We start from the raw sequence: 27,548 nt of genomic DNA on the forward strand, positions 1-27,548 counted from the left end.
TCTCAGGGGTAATTGTTCCAAGAATAGTGGTAAATTTGTTGTGTCCATGGGAGCAGGTGAGTTCAGAGTCTGCCTATGTTGCCATCTTGACACCAACCTCCCTCTTTGTCTTGAAAAGGAGAGGAGCTATATCTGAAGCACACTGCCAGGGAACATCATAGATATTCTAATCTGTCCCTCTTGTCCTCTATCACAGCATTATGCCACTCTCTGGGTCTAGAAACTGAAATAGTGGACTCCCAACTTTTTTGACATATACTTCTGTTAGTAAAAACTTTTGAGCACATCCACAGATTTTCTTTATTTATTTATAAATTATATATTTGCATTATTATATGCTCTGCTAATATAGTATAGTCACAACAATATAAATTATAACGTAGTAAAATGTATACATAGATGTCACATTATTTTCTTCTCACATCCTTGGTGCACACATAACCCATTTTCGAGACCACTGGTATAGAAGACAGAGTTTTAGATTAAGATTCAGCATACTGGATTCTATTCCTGGCTCCACTGACTTGGCCAAGTAATTTATTATTTCTGGGCCTCTGTTTATTCTTAAAACTTGAATTTCCTAGGCTGTTTTTTTCCGTAAGCAAATTATAACTTTACTCTTTGTTACAATATGGTTAGTCTAGGGTTGTAGGTAATGATTGGTGTGCATACTAATTGTAGGAGTCAGGACATTTGAACATAATTCTTGCCAACATTATCCACATTTTATTTGTGGTGGGTTAACTCCTTGGATTTTTTTAGCAAAAGATGTTCCCATGATCCTGAATATATATGAAATATAGCTTATCAAATATCGTTTGTGAAACATTTGTTTAAACCAAGTTAAATAGGTTTCTTTAAGGAGTTATTAATATACTAATATGCAATATAAATGTCTAAGAGAGGGATAAAGTATGTATTTCATGAGACCAGTGTTTCACAGAACATGCTTTGAGAATCCCTGGGTCTCAGAATTTTTTTGGAGTCATTGTGGTATAGCAGTTAAGGACATTGGCTTTAGAGTCAGACAGACCTGTATTTGAACTCTGAATGAAGCTAGAAAAACTCCATAGGGAGGCAGGCACTTGGGGAGATTAATGTGGGGTAACAGAAGCATCTATGTAGGCAAATTCTCAGAGACTTGGAGGCAGTCTTTCTGCTTCTAGAGCATCTCTTGGGCCCCCTTTGATGAAGAGAACAACAAGAACTCCCCATCAGGCAGCATGGTCAATTAATTCAGAGGAGGGCAAGATATTCTAGGATATTTCAAGGGATTCCCTCTCTCTCAAAAAGGACCCACATGAGATGCACTGCTCTCTTCAGAGCCATGGTCAGAACCCACTCGGAAGATTATGTTCTACATAAACAAAAATAAACAAACTGGCAAGCAAAACAGAAAAAAATCATACTTGGCATGGAATTGGTTATCTGTATCAAGCAGTCAAGTGAGTTCTTTCAGGACACTAACTTTGGCACTTCTTAACTTAGGGTTAAGCTGCAGTCTTCATGTGGGTCTGATGTCATTTTGTGTTTAGCTCTCACTAGGCAATAATCAAACTTTGCAGCAGAGAGCACTTTATTAGATTTCCACATAATGTCAAAACAACTTAAGTAAGTTCATGCTTTTTAATGAGGCCCTCTCCTCTCCTCCCAAACATGGGGTCTTTTCCTCCTCAGTTGTCTACTCTGACACATAGAAAAGGAGAGAAAGGTAGGTGTCTCTGCCTTTTGGGGGAATGTGGGATCTTCCATTTAAACTTACTCTTGCGTGTTTAGCTTTCTTGGCCTGTTTATGTAAATATAAGAAGCTAGAAGCCAGTGAAAATAAAAATCATGAAGCTATCCATGAGACATGCAGAAGCAGCCTCCTTGAATGATAAACAAGCTCAGCTGCAGAAAGATCTGTGGTCTGATATTCATTACTGAAAAACTTCCATTGGATGGACAGTTTGTCCAGATGAGTTAATTGATTTTAAGAGCTCTCTGTCCTCTTAGAAATATACCATTCCAAACTAGCTGAAAACATGTTTACTTTGAACATTCATCAGTAATTCTGGGTCAGTCACCCCACAGCTTGGTTTGCTTTGGTGCCAGCTGCATGTGGCAGAGAAGTTAACTAGATGTCTCTCATTGTGTTAAAAGAGGGGAAAGTCATGTAGGGGAACGGGACTCTTGCAGAAAGAAGGATTATGGAGTTTCCAGTTCTCCCCAGGACTGGGAAGCCATGAGCACAGAGACTAGTTCATATGAATCCGTAAGGAATTCAGAGGCTTTTTCCAAGGACAGCTTCTCATCTCTGCAAGTGAATTTCCATTTCGATATTCTGAAAATATTTGAACAAATTATTTCACTTACCCAAAGGCTATTTTTCTATCTCAAATTTACCCTGCCTTCCAAGTCCTATTTGAATCCTACCTTTACTCCCAAACTTTCTCTTATTGCAATGGCTTTATTAATTTCTTGTTCGAAGTTCTAAAGTGCTAGGATATTATAGCCGTGCTCTTTTCCAATGTATTGTATTGTCTCGTGGTGTTGAAAGTATACTAAGTAGGTCTCTCATTTAGATTTGAGTAAGGAATTGCCTTGTGAGTAGGTAGAACAAGTGACAACCTTTGCAAATGATTTTTAAAAAAATTTCCTCTTCTTCTGCCACCTTTCCATCCCATTTTTATTGATCAGCATTATTTAGGTAAAATTTGTCAATTTTAAGCATACAATTTGATACATTTCGACAGCTATATTCATTTGTTAACTACTACTGTAATCATGATATAGAACATTTCTCAAAAAGTTTCTTCTTGTCTCTTTATAGTTAACGCCCCACTGTAATCATGATATAGAACATTTCTCAAAAAGTTTCTTCTTGTCTCTTTATAGTTAACGCCCCACTCCCCCTAGGAACTACTGATCTGCTTTCTATTACTATAGTTTTACATTTTCTAGACTTCTATTTAAATGAAATCAGGCAATAGAAAGCCTTTTAGTTGGGCTTCTTTCACTTAGTGTAACCCTTTGAAGATTCATAAATGCTGTTGCATGTCTCAGTAGTTTGTTTCTTTTTAATGTTAAGTTGTTTCCATTGATGGATATACTACAATTTGTTTACCCATTTTCCACCTGATGGAAATTTGAGTTCTTTCCAGTTTTTGGCTTTATGAATAAAGCTGCTATGAAAATTCGTATCTTTACATGGATGTATGTTTTTTTCCTTTGGGATAAATACCTGGGAGTGGAATTGCTGGATTGTGTGGTAAGTGTATGTTTAACTTTTTAAGAAACTGACAAACTTTTTCTCAAAATGATAAGACTATTTTGCATCCCCATCACCAATGTATGAGAGTTCCATTGCTCCACATCCTCATCAAAGTTTGTTATGGTCAGTCTTTTTAATGTAAGCTATTTAGTGAGGGTGCAGTGGTATTTCATTGTGTTTTTACTTGCATTTCCCTAATGACTAATGATATTGAGCATGTTTTATGTGCTTATTTGCCATGTACATTTTCTGTGGTGAAATTTCTGTACAAATCTTTTGTCTTTAAATTGGGCTTTGTCTTATTAAATTGTAAGAGTTTTTATATATTCTGGATACAAATCCTTTGTCAAATATTTATTTTGTCAATATTTTCCCCCTTCTATCTGGTTTAACTGCCATTTTCTTAAAACATGTCTTTTGAGGAGTAAAACTTTTTAATTTTGATGAAGTCCAACTCATTAAAAAAAAGTAATTTATGCATTTTGTATTCTAGGGTTTACAAAATACATTTTTAAATGATCAGAATCTACTTTCAATTAATATACAGTTTCATGTGTAGTGTAAGTGCCATATTTCTTCCTCCCATCCATGATGCTGTTGATGTCATATTTTAACATATGTTATTCACAAAATTCATTGTTCTTATTTTTGATTGAACCATTCAGCTGTCTCTTAGAGTAATTAAAAATAAGGAAAAAGGATTTTGTTTTACCTTCATTTACCTTCTGACACTTGTCAATGTTTTTGACATCCAAGTTTCTGACCTATATCATATTCCTTCTGCCTGAAGACTTTCTTTAACATTTCTTAAAGAGTAGGTATGCCAGTAATGAATTTGTTTGTCTGAGAAAGTATTTCTCCTTTACTTTTGAAGGATGTGTTTGGATAGTATACAATTCTGGGTTGACCATTTTTTTTTCTTTCAACATTTTAAAGACGTCACTCCATTTTCTTCCATGGTTTCTGATGAGAAGTTTGCTGTAATTCTTATTCTTGTTTCTCTGTGGCAATGTATCCTTTTTTCCTCTGTTTTCAAGATTTTCTCTTTATCTTTGGTTTTTAGCATTTTTACTTTGATATTCCTAGGGGTGTGTGTGTGTGTGTGGTGGTTATTTATCCTGTTTAGTGTTACCTGAGTTTATTGGATCTGACCATGGTTTGTTATTTGTCACTTATTTTGGAAAATTCTTAGCCATTATTTCTTCAGCCCTGGTGTCCCTTTGTTTGCCTTTTAGGATTCCAGTTATGCATGTAATATACTGTTTGTTATTGTTCCTCTGCTCTTGGGTTCTCTGTTCTTTTTTTTGCTCTCTTTTTTTCTTTGCATTTCATTTAAGTAGTCTCTGTTTGACCTGTCCTCTCTTGCTTGCATTGTTTCTGACAAAGAGTCTGCTGTGATTCATATATGTGTATTATATATCTACATATATATATATATATTTTTTTCTCCCCTATATCTACTGTGCCTTTTTGCTCTGTCTACTTTTAAGAGTTTCTTTTTATCTTTGGTTTTCAGTAATTTGATTATGATGTACTTTAGTATTATGTTCTTTCTGTTTTTTTCTTGGGGTTCTCTGAGTTTATAGATTTCATCTAATTTGGAAGTTTTTTTTTTTTTTTTAAAGATTGGTACCTGAGTTAGCAACTGTTGCCAATCTTTTCTTTTTTTCCCCTGCTTTTTCTCCTCCAGTTCCCCCAATACATAGTTGTATATTTTAGTTGTGGGTCCTTCTAGTTGTGGCATGTGGGATGCCGCCTCAGTGTGGCCTGATGAGTGGTGTCATGTCTGCGTCCCAGATCTGAATCAGCAAAACCGCAGGCACCGAAGCAGAGCTCATGAACTTAACCACTTGGCCATGGGCTGGCCCCTAATTTAGAAGTTTTGACCATTACTTTTTCAAATATTTTTTCCCTGTCTTCTCCCATCCCTTTTTTGTACCAATTACTCATATGTTAGGCTGCTTAATATTATCTGATAGCTCAATAATGCTATGTTAAAATTTTTTCAGTTTTTTTCCCTCTCTATATGTCATTTTTCCTCTCTATATGTCATTTTGGATAGTTTCTACTGCTATGTCTTTAATTCCATTAATCTTTTCTTCTGCAATGTCTAAGTTACTGTCAATCCGGTCCAATATGCTTTTCATTTCAGTTTTTTTTTGTTTCTAGAAATTCAATTTGTTTCTTTTATATCTTTTGTTTCTCATTTTCACTCTTGTGCTTTCTTTTATCTTCCCAAACATATAGAATATATTTTTAATAGTTTTTTCATATCTTTGTTTACTACTTGCATCATCTGTGTCATTTCTGTGTCTACTTATATTTATTGCTTTCCCTCCTATTTATAGGTCATATTTTCTTGCTTCTTTGTATGTCTAGTAATTTTTAATTGGATGTCTGACATTTTGAATTTTACATTGTTGGATGCTAGATATTTTGATATTCCTTTAAATATTTTTTATCTTTTAGGGGGATGAAGTTAAGCTCCTTGGAGCCAGTTTGATTTTTTTTCAAGCCTTTCTGTTAAGCTTTGTTAGGGTGATCAAAAAAAGTCTTTAGTCTGTGGCTGGTTTGGCTTCTCTACTGAGGCAATACCTTTCTGAGGCAGTACTTTCTACATCCATACCCTTCTTACTCGATGTCTTGTGTGTTATGAAGTCATTTCAGTCTGGCTGGCCAGAACGCAAACTATTCCTGGTCCTGTGTGAACTGTGGTGATTGTTCCACTTTCTCCTTCCTGGTGGATCTTTTCCTTGCCCTGGTAGATTTCTCACATATGGCAGGTCATTGCACAAAGATATCAGAAAACTGCGCTACAGATCTCTGGAGCTCATGCTCTTTGTGTAGCTCCCTCTTCTCCTGTACTATCTTCTGTAAATTCTAGGTGCCTTGACCTCTCCTAATTTTGAACTCTGTCTCCTCAACTCAGCAAGACTGCTGAGTTCTGTTTGGGTTTCCCCTCCATGTACTACAGCCTGGACGCTCTCTCCAGGCAGTGAGATAGGGTGTCGTAGGGCTCACATTTTTTGTTTTTCCTTCCTCAGGGATCACTGTCCTGTGTTTTCTCTTTGCCTATGTCTGAAATCACTTTTCCATGTATCCAGGTCCTTTTTTCAGTTATTTAAGTTAGGAGGGTTAATCTGGTTCCTGTTAGTCTATCATGACTGGATACTGAAATTCATAGTATGATTTTAAATTTCCCAGAATGTCTCCCTGTCCCCAAATATCATCCTCACAGCCTTTCAGGCTGCTTATAATCCCACCACTAAATAATCATTAATTTGGATCTTTTGGTATTTGAATATCCTAGTAAGATGCAAAAGTGCCCCGTATGAAAGGAAGCATAACAGTGCAAGTAGCTCACTAAATATGGGGCATCTGAAAGCGTAGAAATGTTATAGAACTGTAACTCTAGGTACCTGGTTTCAGTCTCAGATCTACCACAAACTGTTTGTGAAACCTGGTCAAGTTATTTAACTTTTTTGGACCCAGTTTTATCATTTGTAAAGTATAAGCAAAGTGGAATAGGTGATTAGATGAAATTAGTGATTAGTTGGCCTCTGGCTGAGAGCAGAAGTAGGCCCATGCTTTACTGCTTAAGGAACTTAAATATAGTTGGGGAAACACAACTAAATTTCTTTAAAACTCCAGCAATTCATAAAGGACACTGTAGTAGAATACAATCTATTCTAAGTGCTGTGAGAGTACAGATATGTTAATCTGTTATGTTAGTACACACATAAGCTCTGAAAGAATGAGATAAGACTTTAAGGCAAAGATGGAACTCTGGGTATTCCTGAAAGGTTAGGTACTTTTGGATAAGCCAAAGGGGACAAAAGTAAGGGGAACAAGATGTTCACCTTTGTTAGAAAATTTTCATTGTCTAATGAGAAGGTAGACTTCTGAGACTGGATCAATTTCAGGGTATTATTTATGAAAATGGAAGTAATTATTCCTTTTCCTATGTCACTAAGAGCTAACGATAATTGATATTTTAATAGTGGTTATAACTCTTGTGGTTATTTTGAGATGGCTATAATATAATCTTTTTCAGCGTTATGAGTTTTGCAGACCCTTCCTACTGTTTCTTAAATAAATCCCAGGTCTAATTTGTACCCCAAATAAAATTTACTGAAATTCCATATTGTTACTCATCCCTTCGACTTCTCCTGTGTTCCCTACCTTGGTTAATGGCATCATTTCCTACCTTGTTTCTTAAGGAAAACTTTGAATATCTTTGATTCTTTTTTGAGCCTAATCTCTCGTATTTGTTAGGCTGTCAGGTATGCTTGTCCTTAACTCTGGAATCTTCTTTCTTGCTACTGCTGTGCTGCCAGCTTCTTACCTCTCTCCTTGACTGTTATGACAGATTAATGGGTGTCTCTGTTCCCCAGCTCTCCCAGTATGTTCATCGTGCTGCTATCAGAATTATTCTTGCGGCTAGCCTTCAGTAGATCACTTGTCTGATTCAGAGCTTCTGACATCTCTTCAGAGCCTGGAAGATAAAGCTCAAGCCATAAGGCACTTGTAATTTTGCTCCCAGTTGTTTTTCCCAGTTTATTCTCACCCTACTGTACTCTAGTCTTAGTATTCTAAATATGATATGTGGAGAGGGAATATTCCAAACAGGAAGCAGAGTTAGCAAACACATGAAAATATATAATGTATTTAGATTCTCCATCAGATAGACTGCTACTTATCTTTTAGTAAAGACTTGGCTAAGATGACCCCCTTTAATATATCCTGACTTAATCCCCTTTACCTGCTTATGCAGGTTATAAGTGCTTGCCACATTTTTTCGGAGTTATTTGTGTTCTTACTTGTTTCCAGAGTAGGTTGTGAACTCCATGTGGTTAGGGACCAACATGTATTCATCTTTGCATTCCTAGTGTCCAATATAGTGTGTTGAGTGCCTTGTAGGACCTGACAACTTTGTTTGAATTAATCACCAGCACACATAACTAACACGCTCTCTTGAAAGCCTGGTTCTTTCCAGGACTCCTAGTTCTGTAGGTCCCTTGAGGCTGCCACTAGGAGGCTCCAAAGCCATCCACATGAGGAAATTTGGTTTGCTTCCAAGTTAGGCAAGCAACTGATTATGCTTGACAAATTCTTATCAGAAGTTCAGATGTGTAAACCTTTGTTTTAATTTCTTTAGAATTCTGTTTTGTTTTCTGGTTGACTTTGACATTTAGCAGCTTTGGATTACACATTACCCTTTGGAGAACTTATACCTATGTGGTGATATGCCAGGGATATAAACATTCTAGTACCAGCCAATCTACCCATACCATGGGGGAAATCACCTGTCAAAGAAGCTAAGTTAGTTTTTTCAGGCACAAAATGAAGGCAAGGGCTATTGAGTCAAATCCAGTGCCTAAACATTTCTTCTCTTCTTCATCAAAAAGCATGTATTAAGTGTAATTGTTGGCTCCTGTCCTTGCCTGTCGTTCATTTACCTTCAAAAAATTTGAATACATCAGATTGCAGCAGAAATTGCTATCTAAGATTATTGCTGTTCAGTGACCAAATATACCAGACCATTGGCTCTAGTTGGCATTCATGACTGCTGCTTTGGTGCAGTAACTTCTAAGCCATTTCTTAGAAGGTTGTGTCTTCAGGGGCTTATTGAAGTTGGGATAACCATAGAGCTTCTCAGTGGTTTTTACTGTTTGTATGTGAGGAGGTAGATAGAGAGGAGCCCATTGGTGCAGAGCTCCATTGGTTTCTTCATGCATCACTGTATTCTCTTTCCACATCTAAATTCTCTCTATTCTTCAAGGCTGAGTTCATCTTCCATGAGGATTTCTCCAGGCTGTACCATTCTCTCTTTTTTCTGAATTTAGAATAGCTAAATCTTAGAGTTGGAAGAACCCGTTACTTCACAAGTCCAATGTTCTCAATGTGTGAATCCCAAGTCTGGGTTAAAATGGCCCCAGATACACTGAGTGAACCAGCAAATGTCTTGGTTTTGACCAAGCTGCTTATGTAGCTGTTCTGGTCTAAGCTACTCTTCTAAGAACTAATGCTTTTACATCAAGCTGTGTGTATCACTGCTGCAGCTACTTATGATTACACAGATTGTCCATGAGGCAGTTTATTTAGCGCTTTTGTGAAGAATCAGTCACGTCAAACAAAATATCTTTGTGGATGGAATCTCAGCAATTGCAGATGAAAGAAATGAAGTAGATGTGATACATTCTGATACTTTGTATAGATTAGAATTAGATCCAGTACTTCAGGGATGTTCACTTGAAAATAGACTTCAGGTGGATTGGATATGAGTCCTGGTGTAGAGATGAAAAAATCAGGGCTGTGGTCAATACTGTGAGGATAGCTTTAGAAATATTTAGCAGGTGAATGATTTATGCTGAGTTGTTGTGGGAAGGCTGTGCTGCTGGGTTCAGCTTCCAACCCAATTGTAGCACATGTTTTCATGAACATTCTTACGCCGGAACAATGGTGTCTTCATCTGGGAATGATGTAATACTGGAGAAATACTGCAGACCACAGAGGAGGGAGCTGAAGCAGAGTTGAATATTCATGGACATCTGCCAAGTATCCATATATATTTGCATATATTTAGTAGAAATGGATAAAAATACTTGCTGAGGCAGATTCTGCCAGGGTGTCATTTATTCTGCTGAGTGGTGGGAAGAGTATCAGCAGTTAGAGGCCTGCGTTCTAATCATTGCTTGGTACAAAATGCTGTGCAATCTTGGGCAAATCACTTCATCTCTGGCCCCAGTTTTTTAATCTGTGAATTTTAGGGTATTTTATCCCTACGGGTCCGTCTAGAGCAGAAGTCAGCAAAGTGCAGCCTGTAGGCCAAATCTGGCTCCACCTGTCTTTGTTAAATTTTATTGGAACACAGCCGTGCCCATATATTGTCTATGGCTGCTTTTGCATTACAGCAGCAGAGTTGAGTAGTTGCAATGAAGTCTGTATGGCCCATAAAACCAAAAATATGTACTGCCTGGCTCCCTATAGAAAAAGTATGCCAACCCCTGCTCTAGAGAACATTTGAAAATATTGGAGGATTTTCAATCATTGAGACTAGGGATGCTACCAGTATCTGGTTGGTGGGGGCCAAGAATGTCGAGTGTCTTGTAGGGCAGAACATAGTGAAGAGCTGTCTTACCTGAAATTCCAATAGCTCTCTTTTAAGGATCCCTTCCCTATTTTTGATTCTAAGGAGAACCACTTTTGAAAACTATAACAACTCTCTTAGGCCACTAAGGCAACAGAGTTTCCCAAGGTAAATGGTTTAGGAATTTTTTTAACCACTCCCCATAATCTGAAAAAGAGTATCCACCAAGAATTTAAATCAATTATTATGGTTAACGGTGAAATGTTAGAAGCATTCCTTTAAAATTAGGAAGAAGCCAATAATGCCTGCAGGTCAGCTTTGTACTGGAGGTTCTAACCCTCACACTAATGTTGAGAACTGTGAAGGACGAGATTTTACCCTACTTGCAAGCTACAAGGTAGCCTGCCAGAATTTCATGGATGCTGGCAGAAGATATAAGACTCCTGTGTCAGACACAAAGGAGTTTATTTTTTACAGCAATAGCAGTGGCCAGAGTATCAGCAAATTTTTTGCACTGTTTTCCCGAGTCTCAGTTCCCATAGGACAACAGGAAGAGTGCTAGGTGATACTTGCACATGCAATGGTTGTATTACAGGAGGGAGCCCTGAGTTAGAGAACCTGAGTCTTTTATGAGAAGTAAACAGGCCTGACCTTTGTTCTGAAGGGAAATATTATCTTTATTTTATTGGACATTACGCATGTCGGCCCTTTGCTGTGGAGGGAGGTTCTATCTCTGTTTTCTAAGACTGTTCAATATATAAACATCTTTGCAAAGATAATCTGGAACAAAGGCAGCCAGTGTCGCTGATTGTGAGATAAGCAGAAATGCAAGAGTCCTATGTCTTCCAACAAATAAGAAAAGTAAAATCGATAAAATATATAAGAATTAAGAAGGAAGAAACAAACTTGTTTTTATTAGCAGATATATGATTGTATAGCGAATTCATGAACATCTAGTCACAAATGGTTAGAAATAATAGTTTGGCAAGATTGCTGGACTCAAACTCTATATAGTAAAACCAGTTGCATTTTTGTAAAGTAGGCACAAAAATTTAGAACATATTATAAAAATGATACCATTTATAAAATCAACAAAAAGTGTAGTACCTGTGAATAAAGCCAAGAATTTTTTTTTTTTTAAAGATTGGCACCTGAGCTAAATATTTGGTGCCGATCTTTTTCTTCTTCTCTCTCAAACCCCTCAGTACTTAGTTGTGTATTCTAGTTGTGAATGCCTCTGGTTGTGCTATGTGGGACAGCACCTCAGCATGGCCTGATGAGCCATGCCATGTCCATGCTGAGGATCCGAACCAGTGAAACCCCAGGCCGCCGAAGCGGAGCGCAAACTTAACCATTGGCCACGGGGCGAGCCCCTGAGAAATGTTGAACCAAATTTTAGTAGAAGACATTGTAAAACTTTATTGAAAAACACATAAAAGAAGACCTACATGGCCATTCATAATGTCATGGATAGGAAGACTAAATATCTTGAAATAATCTCCAAATTAATTTATAAATTCAGTGCAGGTCAAACTCCTACAAGCTATGTGTGTGTGTGTGTGTGTATGTATGTGTGTATGTGTAACTTACTTAACAGGTTGATCATCTCAATAGTTGCAGAGAAAGCATTTGAAAAAATTTAACATCCATACATGATAAAAACTCTCAGCAAACTAGGAAGAGTAAGGAACTTTCCTAACCTGATAAAAAGCATCTATAAAAATGCTATAGTAACGTCATTCTTAATGATGAAAGACTGAACACTATCCATCAAAGACTGAGAAGAAGGCAAGAATGTTCACTCTCACCACTACTATTGAACATCATACTTGAAGCCCTAGCCAGTACAATAAGGCAAAACAATGAAATAAAAGGCATGCGGATTGGAAAGATAGACATAAAACTGTCTCTATTTGCAGATAACACAATAATCTACATTAGAAAATCCCAAAGAATCTATAAGAAAGTTCCCAGAACTAATAATGAGTTTACCAAGGCTGCAGGATACCAGGTTAATATACAAAAGCAAACCATATTTCTATATATTTACTTTCTATATATTTAATGAACACTGGAATTTGAAATTTACAAAAAATACCATTTACAATAGCACCAAAAGATATAAATCTAACAAAATTTATGCAGAATATTTATGCTGAAAACTGTAAAAACTGTGGTGAAAGAAATCAAATAAATGAAGAGAGCTATATAACATGTTCATGGATTAGAAGACTCAATATTGTTAAGACTTCAGTTCTCCCTAATGTGTGATCTACAGATTCAACTGAATCCCAACCAAAATTACAGAAAACTTTTTTTTTCCCACAAAGGAACTGGAATTGGCAGAACAATTCTGAAAAAGAACAAAGTTGTAAGACTCACATTACCTGATTTCAAGACTTACTATAAAGCTTCAGTAATCAAGGCAGGATGGTGTTGGTAAAGGATAAACATATAGATCGATGGAACAGAATAGAGAGCTTAGAAATAGATGCACACAAATATTGTCAACTGATTTTTGACAGAAGTGCAAAGAAAATTCAATGGAGAAGGGAAGTCTTTTCAACAAATGGCACTGGAACAATTGGAAATTTCTATGTGAAAAAATGAACCTTGATCCATACCTCACACTTTATACAACATTAACTCAAAATTGATCGTTTACCTAAATATAAAACGAAGATTATAATACTTCTAGAAGAAAATGTAGGAGAAATTTGTGTGGCCTTGGAATTGGCAAAATGTTTTTAGATACAATATCAAAATTATGATCCATTGAAGAAAAAAATTGATAAATTGGACTTAATCAGGATTTAAAACTTCTGCTTGTGAAAGATGCCATGAAGAAAATGAAGAAGTGAAGCCACAGACTGGGAACAAATATTTTCAAAATAAAAAACCTGATAAAAGATTTGTATCCAGAACTTATAAAGAACTCTTAAAATTAAAAACAATAGAAAATAAATAACTGAATAAAAAATTGACAAAAGATATTAACAGACACTTTACCAGAAAAGATATTTGGTTGGAAAATAAGTATATGAAAATATGTTCAACATCATTGTCGTTAGGGAATGAGATTAAAACTGCAATGAGATACCACTACAAATCTATTAGATTATCTAACAAACAAAACTGACCATACCAAGTGCTGTTAAGGATGTGGAGCAAACAGAACTCTCATACATTGCTGGTGAGAATGCAAATTAGTACAGCCACTCTAGGAAAGAGTTTGGCACTTTCCTATGAAGCTAAATGTACATTTATCATATGACTCTGTAGTCTCGTTCCTTGGAATTTACCCAAGTCAGTTGACAACTTATGTTCACAGAAAATCCTGTATGTGAATGTTTATAGAAGCTTTATTCATTGCCAAAAACTGGAAACAACACAGATTTCCTTCAGTGGGTGAGTGGGTAAACAAACTATGGTACATCCATTCAATGAAACACTATTCAGCAATAAAGAGGAATGAACTATTGATTCACAACAATGTGGATGAATCCTAAATGCATTTTGCTAAGTGAATGAAGCCATGTCCCAAAGGCCACATATTGTATCATTCCATTGATATGACTTTCTGAAAAAGACAAAGCTATAGGGGAAAATCCCCAAACCAAAAAATAGCAGGTCAGTGTTTGGCCTGGGGTGAGAATGGAGGGAGGGATGGATAATGAAGAAGTAGTATGAGGGAGTTTCTTGAGTGATCAAGATGTTTTGAGTAGTAATATGCTAGTGGATACTTGATTCTATGCAATTGTAAAAACTCATAGAGTGAATACCACAAAGAGTGAATTTTACTGTCTTCAAATTTAAAAAAATCAACTGGATTGTTGGGTAAACCAAAAATGGAATGTAAATTTTACAAATGAATCTTAACTGTATTCCAGTGAATGACACAACCACACTGAAGGCTTGGAGAAGAAAGGAGCTGACCTAAGCAGCTTTATTTTGACTGGATATTGTAAGGCTAATGAAAAAAGAACTGAACAAAAATGCTATACTGTAGTTGGTAAATTTCTTTCTCATAGGATTAACAATTCTGAAACTGCATGTATACTACTGCTGAACAAGCAGGTAAATATATTGTTGTTGATGACAAGCAGGTTTCTCACTGTCAGAGAAAGAAATTACAAATAAGCAAATGGGAATGCTAGAATGAACCCTTTGGTATTAGATTGGAGTTGGATTCATAAATATGAACTAATATGTGAAAAGACACGCAGATAGGTACAGAAATAAATATACAAGTACAGGGTGTATATGTATCAGTTACTATATACATACACATTTCCTAGCTCTGCCTACTAAGAGGGCCTAGAAATTGTCAACTTAAAAGGCAAATTTGTCTGTTATTTTACCCCAGAATGAGTTTATTTGGGAATAGCCAAAAGACTTGCAATTCAGGATGTGCGTGTTATGGCAAATCATAGGCAAATCCAGAAAACAGAGGAGAGCAGCTTGCTTTTATAGAGAAAAAGGGCAAGTAGGGAGGGGCTGTTGTAAGTGAAGGTCCGTTAGGGGATAGTAACAGTTCAGGACGGCAGAGGGTCCTCGTTGGCTGAGCTGCAGTGTTTCTCACTGGCTGGGCTGTTGCCCGGTGGGGAGAGAAGGCTTCCTTCAGTAGTAAAGTAGTTTTACTTCCTGTGGAAGACGCAAGAGTATGTCTCTTCCTATTTGGAGTAATTGATTATGTATGCTAGGGCATGAGAACACCTCTTACAGGCCTTCCTGACTCCAGTTTAGTTGATGTTTCTCTTACTCGTTTCACAAAGTGGTCACATGCCTGTAGCAGTGAGCACATGTTGTGCCCAGATCTTGATTTTAAAATACCATTCTCCAACAAAAGGAACCAGGGCTCCCTGGAGAAGTGTATGATTCCAGGACTGGGGGAGGAAAAATGCAAGATAATCTTGGAACATTTGTGATATTAGGAAGTAAGGAAATGCTTTAAAAAAAAATGATGGGAGTATGTCAATAAGACAAAGAAGCTGACCTGGAAAAGCTCTCAATGGCCAAAGCTGGAACAACTTATGCAATAAAATAAATAAATATGATGACTTAAAGAATGAAATAAATGTTTACAAGTCCATGCTGATATAAACAATGGTTGAATAAATAAATGGACAAAGGGCATCTCTTCCTTAAAGAAGAATTCCAATTAGTAAATGTAGAAGGAATGAGAAAACAGAAAATTACCATTAGAATATCAGAATAATTATTACTATAGGCAAGATCCACTGATGAATGCTAAAATTAATGGGTAGAAGTTTACAGAAAAATGCAGTATTACATAGCCTCAAAGTGGCTTCTGCAAAATATTCATTAATTACAAAGGCAAAATACTAACTTCACAGTGGAGAAATGTGTCAGAAACAACCTTAACCAAGGGATCAAGGTTAACATCATCATTAATAAGACCTGAGAATACCTTTGTGGTGTCCCTCTCCCAAATCGGTAACTTATTCCAACTATGAAAAAACTTCAGCCAACACAAATTGAGGGACAATCTACTTGAACCTGATTGGTATCTGACCAGCACTGTTCAAACGTGTCAAAGTCATGAAAGACAAGGAAAGACTGAGGGACTGTCACAGTTTAGAGGAGATTAAGGAGACATGGAAACTAATGCAGTGTGGAATTCTGGATCAGGTTCTGGACTACAAACAGGGTACTAATAGAGAAACTTGTGAAATCTAATAAAGTCTGAGGATTAGTTAATAGTATTTGTACCAATGTTGATTTCTTAGTTTTTATAATTGTCCCTTGGCTGTAGAGAATGTGTACTAATAATATATCTGTTTAATGTTTATAATAAAAGCATATATGCACATACATACATACATAGAGCTATATATTACTTGTAGGATTTAGAATGGTGGTTATCTTTCTGAGGGTGGAGAGGGGACAGAGAATGTCATTGTAGAGAGGTAAGCAGAGGGCTTCAAGTATTTCTGAACTATTTTATTTCTTTAAACAAATCTAGAGCAAATATGTCAAAATGTTATGAAAGGGTAGAGCTGAGTGAGGGTACGTGAGTGTGGGTGGATATTCTTTGCACATTTCTCTGTTTGAAACATTTTAAATGAAGCCAATATAAAAAGGAAGGATTTTTTTCTAAAAGTGATATGCTGAATGCCTAGGATAGCCATGAGTCTGGATTTGTAGATGCTGGCCTGCACAATTTTACTTATCCAGATATAAGTTACATAGTATTAATTGGAATTGAAAGAAGGAGGCAACTCTAAGGGACATTTTGAAGCCAAAGTTGATAAACTTGGTGACTTGAAGGGAAAGGGAGAGAAAAAGAGGAATAAAAGAGACAGGCATCAGAGATTAAGGCAATGTGTGGTTGACTAAATCAGCGAAATAAAGGACAATCCAGTTGAAGGGAGGAGAGGTTAGGTGATGAGTACTTTGGCTTGGGGCTATAGGCTCTTAGGACAGATGCGCTTCTAGGTCTGTGAACCTCTTTCAAGGGTCTGTGGAGTGGTCCAGATCCTTCTTTTCTTGTGGCTGTTGGAGCACCTGCATTGAAGCCAGGAGGGAAGGGAGTGGCTCTAGTCTCATCCTTGGTCAGTTTGAGGACAGGCAAAGCATTCTCTCAGACCTGTACCTCATTCTTCTGGAGCTGATACTGCAATCGCAGTATACAAAATTATATCAAAGTTGTCATATCTAATCTCATATAATCTACAGAGAAAACCAAACATAGAATATGTAACAATGGCATTGCAGTCTCAAAATTTTAAGGGGATTCATTCATATTTTGTTTTAATTTTTGAGAAGCTCTGTATTTCTGGTTATTTTTATATATTTTTATTACTTTAAAGAATTTCTGATTGTGGTAAAATGCACATAACAAAACTTATCATCTTAACCATATTTAAGTGTATGATTAAATGGTATTAAGTACATTCACATTGTTGTGCAACAATTACCATCATCCATTTTCAGAACTCTTTTATCTTGCAAAACTGTACCTCTGTACCCATTAAAAAATAACTTGCCATTTTCTTTTCTTCCCTGCCCCATGGCAACCACAATTCTACTTTCTATCTCTATAAATTTGACCACCTTAGGTACCTCACACAAATGGAATCATGTAGTATTTGTCTTTTTTGTGACTGAATTATTTCACTTAGTGTAATGTCCTCAAGGTTCATCCATGTTGTAGCATGTGTCAGAGTTTCCTTCCTTTTAAGGTTGAATGATATTCCATTGTATGTATATACCACATTTTGTTTATTTATCCATTGAGGGACACGTTGGTTGCTTTTACCTTTTGGTTGTTGTGAATAATGCTTCTGTGAACATTGTATTATTTTTGTTACTTTTTAACAATTTTTTGAGCTATAATTTCCATGCCATAAAATTCACCCATTATAAGTATATAATTTCTGTGAATATAGAGTTGTACAACCAACATCACAATCCAATTTTAGAACATTCTCGTGCCTGTTTGCCATCAATCCTTGCTCCCGTACCAGCCTCAGGAAACCACTGACAGCTTTCTGTCTCTATCAGTTTGATTGCCTTTTCTAGAAATTTTAATAAATGGAGTCATACAATGAACAGTCTTTTCATGTCCAGCTTTTATGTTGTTGAGGTTATCCAGGTCTAGCATTTATTGGTAGTTTGTTTCCTTTTTTTTGCTGAGTAGTAGTCTGTTGTATGGATTGACCACATTTTGTTTATCCATTTACCAGTTTATGAACATTTGGGTTGTTTCCAGTTTTGGCTGTTATGCACAATACCACTCTGAGTATTCAAGTACAAGTCTTCGTGTGAACATATGCTTTCATTTCTCTTAGGTAGATTCCTAGGAGTGGATTTGTTGGGTCATACAGTAAGTTTCTGTTTATCTTTTTAAGAAACTGCTAAAGTGTTTTCCCAAGTAGCTGTACCATTTTACATTTTCACTAGCAACGTATGAGGCTCCTGTTTCTCTACATCCTTGCTAATACTTGGTATTGTCAATCTTTTGGATTGTAGCCATTCTAGTGGGCATAGCACCTCATTGTGGTTTTAGTTTGCATTTGACTAATGACTAATGATGTGCATCTTTTCATGTATGTGTAAGCTTTCGTATATCTTCCTTTGTGAAATGTCTATTCAGATATTTTGCCCATTTTTTAATTGGGTTGTTTGTCTTTTTATTAAGTTGTAAAAGTTTTCTTTTATTATATATATGATTTTCAAATATTTTCTCTCAGTCTATGGCTTGTCTTTTCATTTTCTTGTTTTCTTTTGAGGAAGATTAGCCCTGAGCTAACTGCTACCAATCCTCCTCTTTTTGCTGAGGAAGACTGGCCCTGAGCTAACATTTGTGCCCATCTTCCTCTACTTTATATGTGGGACGCCTACCACAGCATGGCTTGTCAAGTAGTGCCATGTCCATACCCAGGATCCGAACCGGCGAACCCCAGGCCACCGAAGTGGAACGTGCACACTTAACTGCTGCGCCACCAGGCTGGCCCCGGGAACAGTTTCTTAGTCTTTCCTTGACTTTCATGGCCTTGACAATTTTGAAGATTACAGGACAGTTATTTTGTAGAAGTTCTCTTAATGTGGGTTTGTCAGACATTTCTTTGTGGTTAGATTAGGCTCTGTCCCATAAATTTTGATATCTTGTATTTCCATTTTCATTCAGTTCAAATCATTTTCTAATTTCCTAATTTCCCTTGTAATTTCTTTGACCCATAGGTTATTTAGAAGTGTGTTGTTTAGTTTCTTAATATTTGGGGATTTTCTAGAGATCTTTCTGTTATGGATTCTTAATTTAATTCTAGTTGTCAGAGAACATACTTTGACTTAAATTTTTTTTTAAGTTTATGAGATTTATTTTATGGCCTAGCATAGGACTGTTCTGGTTGTGTTTCATGTGTGCTTGGAAAGTATGTGTATTCTGCTTATGTTCGGTGTTTTCTATAAATGTCAGTAGGTCGAGTTGGTAGATAGTATTTTTCACATCTTGAATACTTTCACGGACTTTCTGTCTAGTTCCATCAAATATTGAGTGAGGTATTGAAATCTCCAACTTTAATTGTTGAATTCCACTTTCAGTTTAGTCAGATTTTGCTTCATGTATTTTTGAACTCACTTGTTAGGTGCATATACATTTATAGTTGTTATATCTTCCTGATTTATTCACCTTTTCATTACCGTGAATTGTCCCTGTTTGTCTCTAGTAATATTTCTTGTCTTAAAAAAGATTTTGTCTATGATGAATATAGTCATGTCTGCTCTCTTATGGTTATTGTTTTCATGATATATCTTTTTCCATTCTCTTATTTTCTACCTCTTTGTGTCTTTAAATCTAAAATGTGTCTCTTTTCAACAACATATGTTTGGATCTTGCTTTTTTAAACTCAATCTGACTATCTGTATCTTTGATTAGAGCTTTTAGTCCATTTGGATTTAATGCAGTTATTGATATGGTTGAATTTATCTGCCATTTTGATGTTTTCCATATTTCTTATAGTTATTGCCATCTTTCTGTTAAACAAATTTTTTAGATTCTTTTTTAGATTACTTATTTAATTTCCCTTCTGATTTTTATGTTATATTATTTTCAGTTATTTTCTTAGTGGTTGCTCCAGGGATTACACTATGCTTCTTAACTTATGACAGTCAAATTTAGGTTAAGACTAACTTCATTTTGATAAATTATAGCAACTGTACTCCAATACAGCTCATTTGCATATTCCCTCTAGTGTGCTAATTTTGGTCTAAGTATTTATGTTATAACTATAGCATATTTTCCTTTTCATATAATCTTATGTATTTAAAAAAGTATAAAACATCTTTTATATTTACATACATATTTATCATTTCTGATATGTTTCATTTCTTTCTGTGTATTTGAATTACTATCTTGGATCTTTTTCTTTCAGCCTGAAGGACTTCCTTTTGTATTTCTTATATTGCAGATATGCTAGCAGCAAATTTAGTCTTTTTTAATATAGAAATTTCTTTATTTTGCCTTCATTTTTGAATGATAGCTTTGCTGTATATAGAATTCTTGGTTATCTGAATTTTTTTTTTTGGTGCTGAACATGTCATTGCATTGCTTTCTGGCCTTCGTTGTTCTGGATTAGAAGTCAACCATTAATTATATTGCTGGTACCCTTTACCAGATGAGTATTTTTCCTCTTGCTTTTAAGATAGTCTTTTTATCTTGATCTTTCAACAGTTTTACTATGTGTTTAGGTGTAGATCTCTTTGTAATGATCCTACTTGGAATTTGTTGCTCTTCTTGGATCCATGGATTAATGATTTTATGATTAAATCAAATTTGGCATGTTTTTGACCATAATTTTTTCAAATAATTTTCTGCCTTTTCTCTCTTTCTCTTCTCCTTCTGAGATTCCCATTACCCATCTGTTGTATTGTTTCATTTTATTCCATAAATCTCTGAGGCTGTGCTCATTTTTCCTTGATCTTTCTTTTCTCTGTTTTTCAAGTTAGGTCATTTCTGTACATCTGTCTTCATATTCTTTAATTTTTTCTCCTCCCCTTTCTGATCTGCTGTTAAGCCTTTCTAGTGCATTTTTCGTTTCAGTTACTGTAGTTTTCAACTCAAAAATATCCGTTTGGTTGTTTTTTTAAAGAAAAGTTTCTGTTTATTTCAGTCTCCTATTTATTGAGTCATTGTCAAGTTTTTCTTTAATTATTTAAACATGATTTATTTTATTATTATTTTTTTTGGTGAGGGAGATTGTCCCTGAACTAACATCTGTGCCAATCTTCCTCTATTTTGTATGTGGGACACCACCACAGCATGGCTTAGTGAGCAGTGTGTAGGTCCATGTCCAGGATCTGAACTGGCAAGCCCTGGGCCACCAAAGCAGAGTATGCATACCTAACCACTACATCACCAGGCCTACTCCCTTTTAAGTTTTTAAAACATATTTATAATCTCTGCTTTGAAGTCTTTGGCTTCTGGGATCACATATATTTAGTTCTGTTGACTACTTTTTTTCTTGATATGGGTCACACTTTCCTGTTTTTTGCATGACTTGTAATTTTTTGTTGGAAACTGGACATTTTAGTTATATTGTAGCCAATCTGTAATCTTATTTTTTCCCCGTGAGAATTGTTGTTGTTTTTACTTTTTAAAAAATAAATTACTTGGACTTAATTTTTCTATCTTGTGCTGTCACTGATATTTCTTCTCAGTTTTTAAAATTATTTAAGAAACTTTTTTAGCTTGGCTTCCTAAAGTTTACCTCTGAGTCTTCACAGCTTAGTGATCAGCCAATGATTGTTCAGAATGTGTATTTCAAATTCTTTGAGTCATTAAGGCTTCTACACTCTGCTGGTAGATTTCTGTGAGGATTGGTAGGAATATTTAGTTTTGCGGCAGTTTTTAAGTCTGCCTTGCCTTTTACTTTCCTCACAGCCTCTCGGGTGTCCCCTGTGTTTGTGTACAGTCTCCCGGTTAGCCAGTTTTGTGTGAAGAACTTTTCCTATATTGAGTTTCCCCTGCATGTGCACATAGCCTCCTAGTCAGCCAAGGATATGTGGAAAACTTACATAGCTCATTTTTATGTCTTTGAAGATTCTAGGACTCCCTATTAAAATTTTTGGCTGGTCTGCCAGTCTGCTGCTTGCCCCAACCAGAACTGCAACCTTAGGCTAGCGGAACTGTGGGTTACTAATGGTTGAAGCATGGAGAAAGACATGTAGCAGAAAGAAGAAAGAACAAAAATACAAACACTGCCATGCTCATGTGTCCAGAAATAATGATGGGCAATGACTTGACATCAGGGTATCAACTTTGGTACGAGATGTTCTCTCGCTTGGTACCTCCCTCAGGGTATGTGTTGGGTCTTTTGGCATCCTTGAACTATATATCAGGGTAAAGATCATAGGGGAGGTGAGGAGTTGACATACGGATAGCTTGATATTTGGAACCACTTTGATCATTTAACAACCAAGAATATCAGCAAGGAGGGGAGTGCTAGTAGGGAAAGAGTAGAGATTTAGAGATCATCCACACCATCAACTTCTCAGTTTGGTAGACCAGGAAAAAACTGAAGCACAAGGATGTTAAGTTTTTAGTCTATGGTTTCGTGGTTATTTGGTAAATTAGTTGAAATTCATATCTAAGTCTTCTGGCTTTGAGTCTTTATTCTTTCTCTTATGGCTGGCAAAGAACACAAGAAAAGTATATGTTTTTGTAGAGCCATAAAATTCTTGAGTTAAAAATGACCTAAAGGAATAATAATATCCTTTAATAATAACTTTCTGATATTATTATAATTATTATTAGCAACCACTGAAACAACCAGCACTTGTTAAATGCCTAATATGTCCCTATCACTGTGTAAGCTCATCACAAATATGCTATTAAGTTTTCTCATTTTTAAAAATTAGGGAAGGCATTAAGAGCTTTAGTGATTTGTCCAAGAGATGTCATATAGTAAGTAGTAGAGCGGGGATCTGAACTTGTATCTGTTTGGATTCAAAACCTGTGCCTTTAACTATCTGTTATATTATAGGTGATACAGCCTAACCCTATACCTGGCAGGTTTTAAAGCCTATACTGGAATCATTTATTGTGTATGTGTCACCCAGTCTGTGCTGGAATACCTCCAGGACTGGAAAATTCACTCCATCCTCAAGTAGCTCTTTTCCTTATTTGATAGCTTCTGGTAGTTTTCTCATGTTGAACTAAATGATATGTCTTTTGGTTATTCCCATAATGTTTGGCTTTCTGGATTTACACAGAATAAGTCAGTTATCTCTTCTGTATGAAAGCAAGTCTTCTTTAGTTTTTTCTTTGCTAGGTTCAACACTTTCAATATTGTCAACTATTTAAAAAAATAAAAATTATTTCCTATCTTTATACTTTTCCTTGGATGCACTCTAGACAGTTAGTATCCTGCTGAGACTGTTGCAGCTGGAAATAAATGTAATACCACAGGTTGGATACTAATAACAAAAATAATAATAGCTACCCTTTATGGAGCTCTTATTATGTGGCATGCATAGTGCTAGTACTTTACATATCTTTTTTTTGGGGGGAAGATTAGCCCTGAGGTAACATCTGCTGCCAATCCTCCTCCTTTTGCTGAGGAACACTGGCCGTGAGCTAACATCCGTGCCCATCTTCCTCTACTTTATATGTGAGATGCCTGCCACAGCGTGGCCTGACAAGCAGTCATACTTTTTGCACCCGGGATCTGAACTGGCGAACCCTGGGCCGCCAAAGTGGAACATGTGAACTTAACCGCTGCGCCACTGGGCTGGCCCCTACATATCTTCACGATAACAAGAGATGAAGAAATTGAGGCTTAGAGAGGCTATGTGAACTTGAGCACGTCACTTAAGGTTTGTGGACCTCATATATACAATAGAGATAATAATTTTATTTTCTCAAAGATTGGCACCTAAGTTAACAACTGTTGCCAATCTTATTTTTTTTTTCTTCTGCTTTTTCTCACCAAATCCCCCCAGGACATAGTTATATATTTTAGTTGTGGGTGCTTCTAGTTGTGGCATGTGGAACGCCACCTCACCATGGCCTCACCAGCGGTGCTGTGTTCATGCCGAGGATCCGAAGCAGCAAAATCCTGGACCACCGAAGCAGAGCGTGTGAACTTAACCACTCGGTCACGGGGCTGGCCCCCAATATTTTTTTTTTTATCATTTGGCATTAGAAAAACAGATTAGGATTTCAAAAATAGGTAACTATTAATGGCTTTTGCAAATGATGCATTTGTCTCACATAAGAAATCAAGAGATGGGCAGTCTAGCACAAGTGTGGTAGCTGTGGTAGCTCAGTAAAGACATTGGGGACTAAGGCTCTTTCCATCTTTCTCTTCACTATCCTTAGAGTGTAGTAATACTTTGCCCTTTTGCTTCTTGACTCATTGTCACAAAATGGCTACTATACCTCCAGGCCTCATATTTATGTTTCAGGCATGAAGAATAGGAAGGACTAAAAGACTGAAGGAAAAAACTTTCTCTTAGTGAGGCTTTGTCTTTTAATTTGACAGGGGAAATCCCCCTAGGGGATGGCCTGTAGCTCATTGGCCAGATACATGTTACATGGCTACCCCTTGCTTCAAGGAATGCTGGGAAATTGAATATTTTAGCTTGTCAGTCAGTAGAGGAAGGCAAAGGAGAAGGGATTGTGTTTAGGGTTTGGGTCAGCTAGTCAACAATGTCTGCTGTATGCTTTGAGAGGATTGTTGGAAAAATTCAATGATACAGTGTAATTTAAAAGTTTTTTATAGAGTGTAATTTAAATAAATGTAAACTATTTATTATTCCTCTTGCCTTCTAGTGGATGGTCTTAAAAACTAGAGTGTATCCTTGAATTAATTTATTCTAATTTTGTATTGAAGCATCAGAAAATTTATGAGATTAGTTAGCTACTTGTGTTAAATGAGTTCACTTTATTGCCCACATTCTAGAAATTGGTATAAATATGTTTAGGCATAAATACTGCGTTATTTCCAAGCAGCTCCCCTGTTTTCATTAAGAATAAGTGAGGGCCATTTCCATATCTGGCTGGTCTTTGTGTACTATACATCCTAATCCTCATTGTTATGGGTTTGTATGTATATCTGGGCTTTTCTTTTAGGGCTCCATTGATGGATTTGAAAGTTATCTGTCTAGAATGTTACACTCTTCATGTCACATACCCTATTTTCTCCTAGGTGTCATTGAGCATTGCTTAAAGAGCCAAATCTTTCCTATTGGTACCATCAACAGGGGCATTAGTTTTTCCCTTCCAAAGCCATTGGTGTCAACAGTAGCAGAGCAGTCATATTTTAGTATTTTCTCCTAAAATTTTTCAGTTTGCTAGGTAAAACTTGGAAGTTTCTAGAATTGTTATCCTAATTGCTGCTGATAGTATCCTGTTTTTATATATAATCAGCTGAATTGTGTTTTAATTTGTAAAAATAAACAAATAATTTCAGGACATGAAAGCTCCTTGCTAACTGGGGAGCATTCTAGATGAACGTGTTTTTTTTTTTGAGGAAGATTGTTTTCTGGAGAATACATTTCGCTGAGTGAAAATTATACTACAATATAAAAAGCAGTCTATCACTCAAATAATTAGGAAAGAGGCAGATCTGCAAAGTGACTCTAACTCTACTCTTGGTGTCTTCAGTGATCCACAAAATACTTCTAGATTGAAGGAGAGATTACTGAATCAGAATGTATCCAGAGGTACATGAAAAATACCAGGAGAAATTCTAAGCAGCTAACCTACAGAATGGCAGCCCCAATTTGAGCTGAATGGGCTGCCTGGGTGGTAACTTTGAAAATAGGCCAAGTATCCTGAATACACATGCTGGAGCTATCACCTGGTCCTATAGCCTGAAGTAGAGGAAATGACTTTCAGAGTCACTGGTATTCAGACAAAGGTGTATTATTTTTCCCCATGGAGAATGGTAAAAGATGTTAAGAAAAGGCCCTAGGAAGTAAATGAGTCCTGGAAGTGAGCTAAGAAGGGGAATAGAGGAATGAGAATCTTAAATGAGGTCAGAGAAAGCTAAGGAACAGAAATCTCCAAAGAATTTGGAAATGATCAGAGGAAATTGCAAGATGTATCATGGAGTTGGAGACCCTTCAGGTTTATTACTTCTGAATCTCTTCATTCCGATGAAAATGTTGGTAGTTTATAAATTCTGTCATTTTGGGTGAAACAAGACTTTGATGTGTGTATGGTTTTTTGTTTTGTTTTTGTTTTTGCTGCCTGCCTTCTTTTTTTCTTTCTGTAGACATTGTTCGAAGTGATGTTGCCTTGGATAAACAGAAAGGCTGCAAGATTGCCCAGCACCCTGATGTTATGCTGGAGCTCCAACGGGAGAAGGCAGCTCAGATGCATCTGGTTCTTCTAAAGGAGCAATTCTCCAATACTTATAGTAATCTCATATTAACAGGTAAGGCTATTGGAATTGGCTGAAATCGTGGAGCACCATAGATTGATGGCCTTCATCAGTTAGCATCTTGATGCTTGGAAGACACTAGAGTAGGATCCAGATGAGCCTACATCTGTCTGTCTCCACCCATTATATCTCTTTTTTAATTGTGGTGGCTCTTGTCTTCCTGTAAAATATTTCTTGTAGTTTGCAGATGTATTTTGGCTTGAGGTTATGGGTGATTCAGCATGTGTGTTCTCAGAAGATGGAACCTATGAAAACTGAAGGAAGCCTTATAAAAATATGACTTTTTAGATATGTTCCAGTAGATTTGAAAGAATTACTAAATTTGGTGTCTAAGAAGCAGCTATTTTTTCTTTCTGCGTATGTCCTTTCTGTGAACCCAGTGAATATAAAGATGAAATGTAAAAGAGATAATGATCCACAGGCAGAGCTGAGAATGTTCTATTCCTGGTGGAGTTTGAAAATATCTGGGGAATTTTATTTTCTTTTTAAGAGCAAAGAGGCTATGCAACTGAGTCATACTCCCTTACATCCTTGGTTCTAGGAGGGAAGTGAATGTGTGTCAGAGCTCCAAGGAGAAACAACTTTTTGCAGGGCTGCCTGCAAACTTTGCTGGTAAAAAGCATGTGAGTTGCATGCCTTTGTCAAGCTTTGGAAAAGATTCTAATAGACTCTAATGTGAGAATCATGAAGGACTTGAGATGAACTAGGAGGAGCAGTGCAAGTTACCTCCGTTTTCTTGAGGGCATGCAAAGCAGACCTGCATTATGTTGATCCAAATAAACTTTAACAAATCAAAAGTGTTTGTTTACCCTTGTTTATGATTATTTAAAAAATAAAAAGATTGACTATCTGACAGGCTATGAACATCTCACACACAGTTTGGTAAACTCCAAGTGAGGAAAATTTTAACTTTTTTACGGGCCTCCTGGTATCTCAGCAGGAATTGCTGAGTGGCAACTAGATTGTTTTGCTTTTGAAAAAGCATAAGACTCCTCCAACTTTTCATCTTGTACCTGGTAGAAAACCCAACAGAATGAGATGAAAGCCAGATTTAAATGTGGCTTTGGTGAGCAGAGAAGAGGATTATGAATTTCATAAGTATAGGCCCTATTTTTTGCTCTTTGATATGTCATTAGGAGGCAAAACTTAAAAGTAATTTTTGGCCAATTATGTATGCATGTATTTCCCTAAACTGGTTAGTGAAACTATGTTTAAGTTTAGATATTTGGGAAGAACATAGATTTTTCTCCAAATTTCTTCAGTCTACCTCAAATGTACATGTATTTAGCATTTT

General features: G+C 36.4%; 1 protein-coding gene across 3 annotated transcripts in view; it reads left to right on the forward strand.

The window, feature by feature from the left end:
• The window catches only part of HPSE2 (heparanase 2 (inactive)), a 607,109-nt gene that overhangs the window by 37,226 nt on the left and 542,335 nt on the right, over window positions 1-27,548 (forward strand). For all 3 annotated transcript variants that reach the window (XR_011421956.1, XM_023641185.2, XM_023641195.2), the window contains exon 3: window positions 26,087-26,248. Coding sequence is in view for 2 of the 3 variants with exons in the window: in XM_023641185.2 (XP_023496953.1) it covers window positions 26,087-26,248 (162 nt within the window). In the remaining variant the exon portion in view is untranslated. The remainder of the gene's footprint in view (window positions 1-26,086; window positions 26,249-27,548) is intronic.

The sequence above is a fragment of the Equus caballus genome, chromosome 1 (assembly GCF_041296265.1).
Source record: "Equus caballus isolate H_3958 breed thoroughbred chromosome 1, TB-T2T, whole genome shotgun sequence".
Classification (NCBI taxonomy): domain Eukaryota; kingdom Metazoa; phylum Chordata; class Mammalia; order Perissodactyla; family Equidae; genus Equus; species Equus caballus.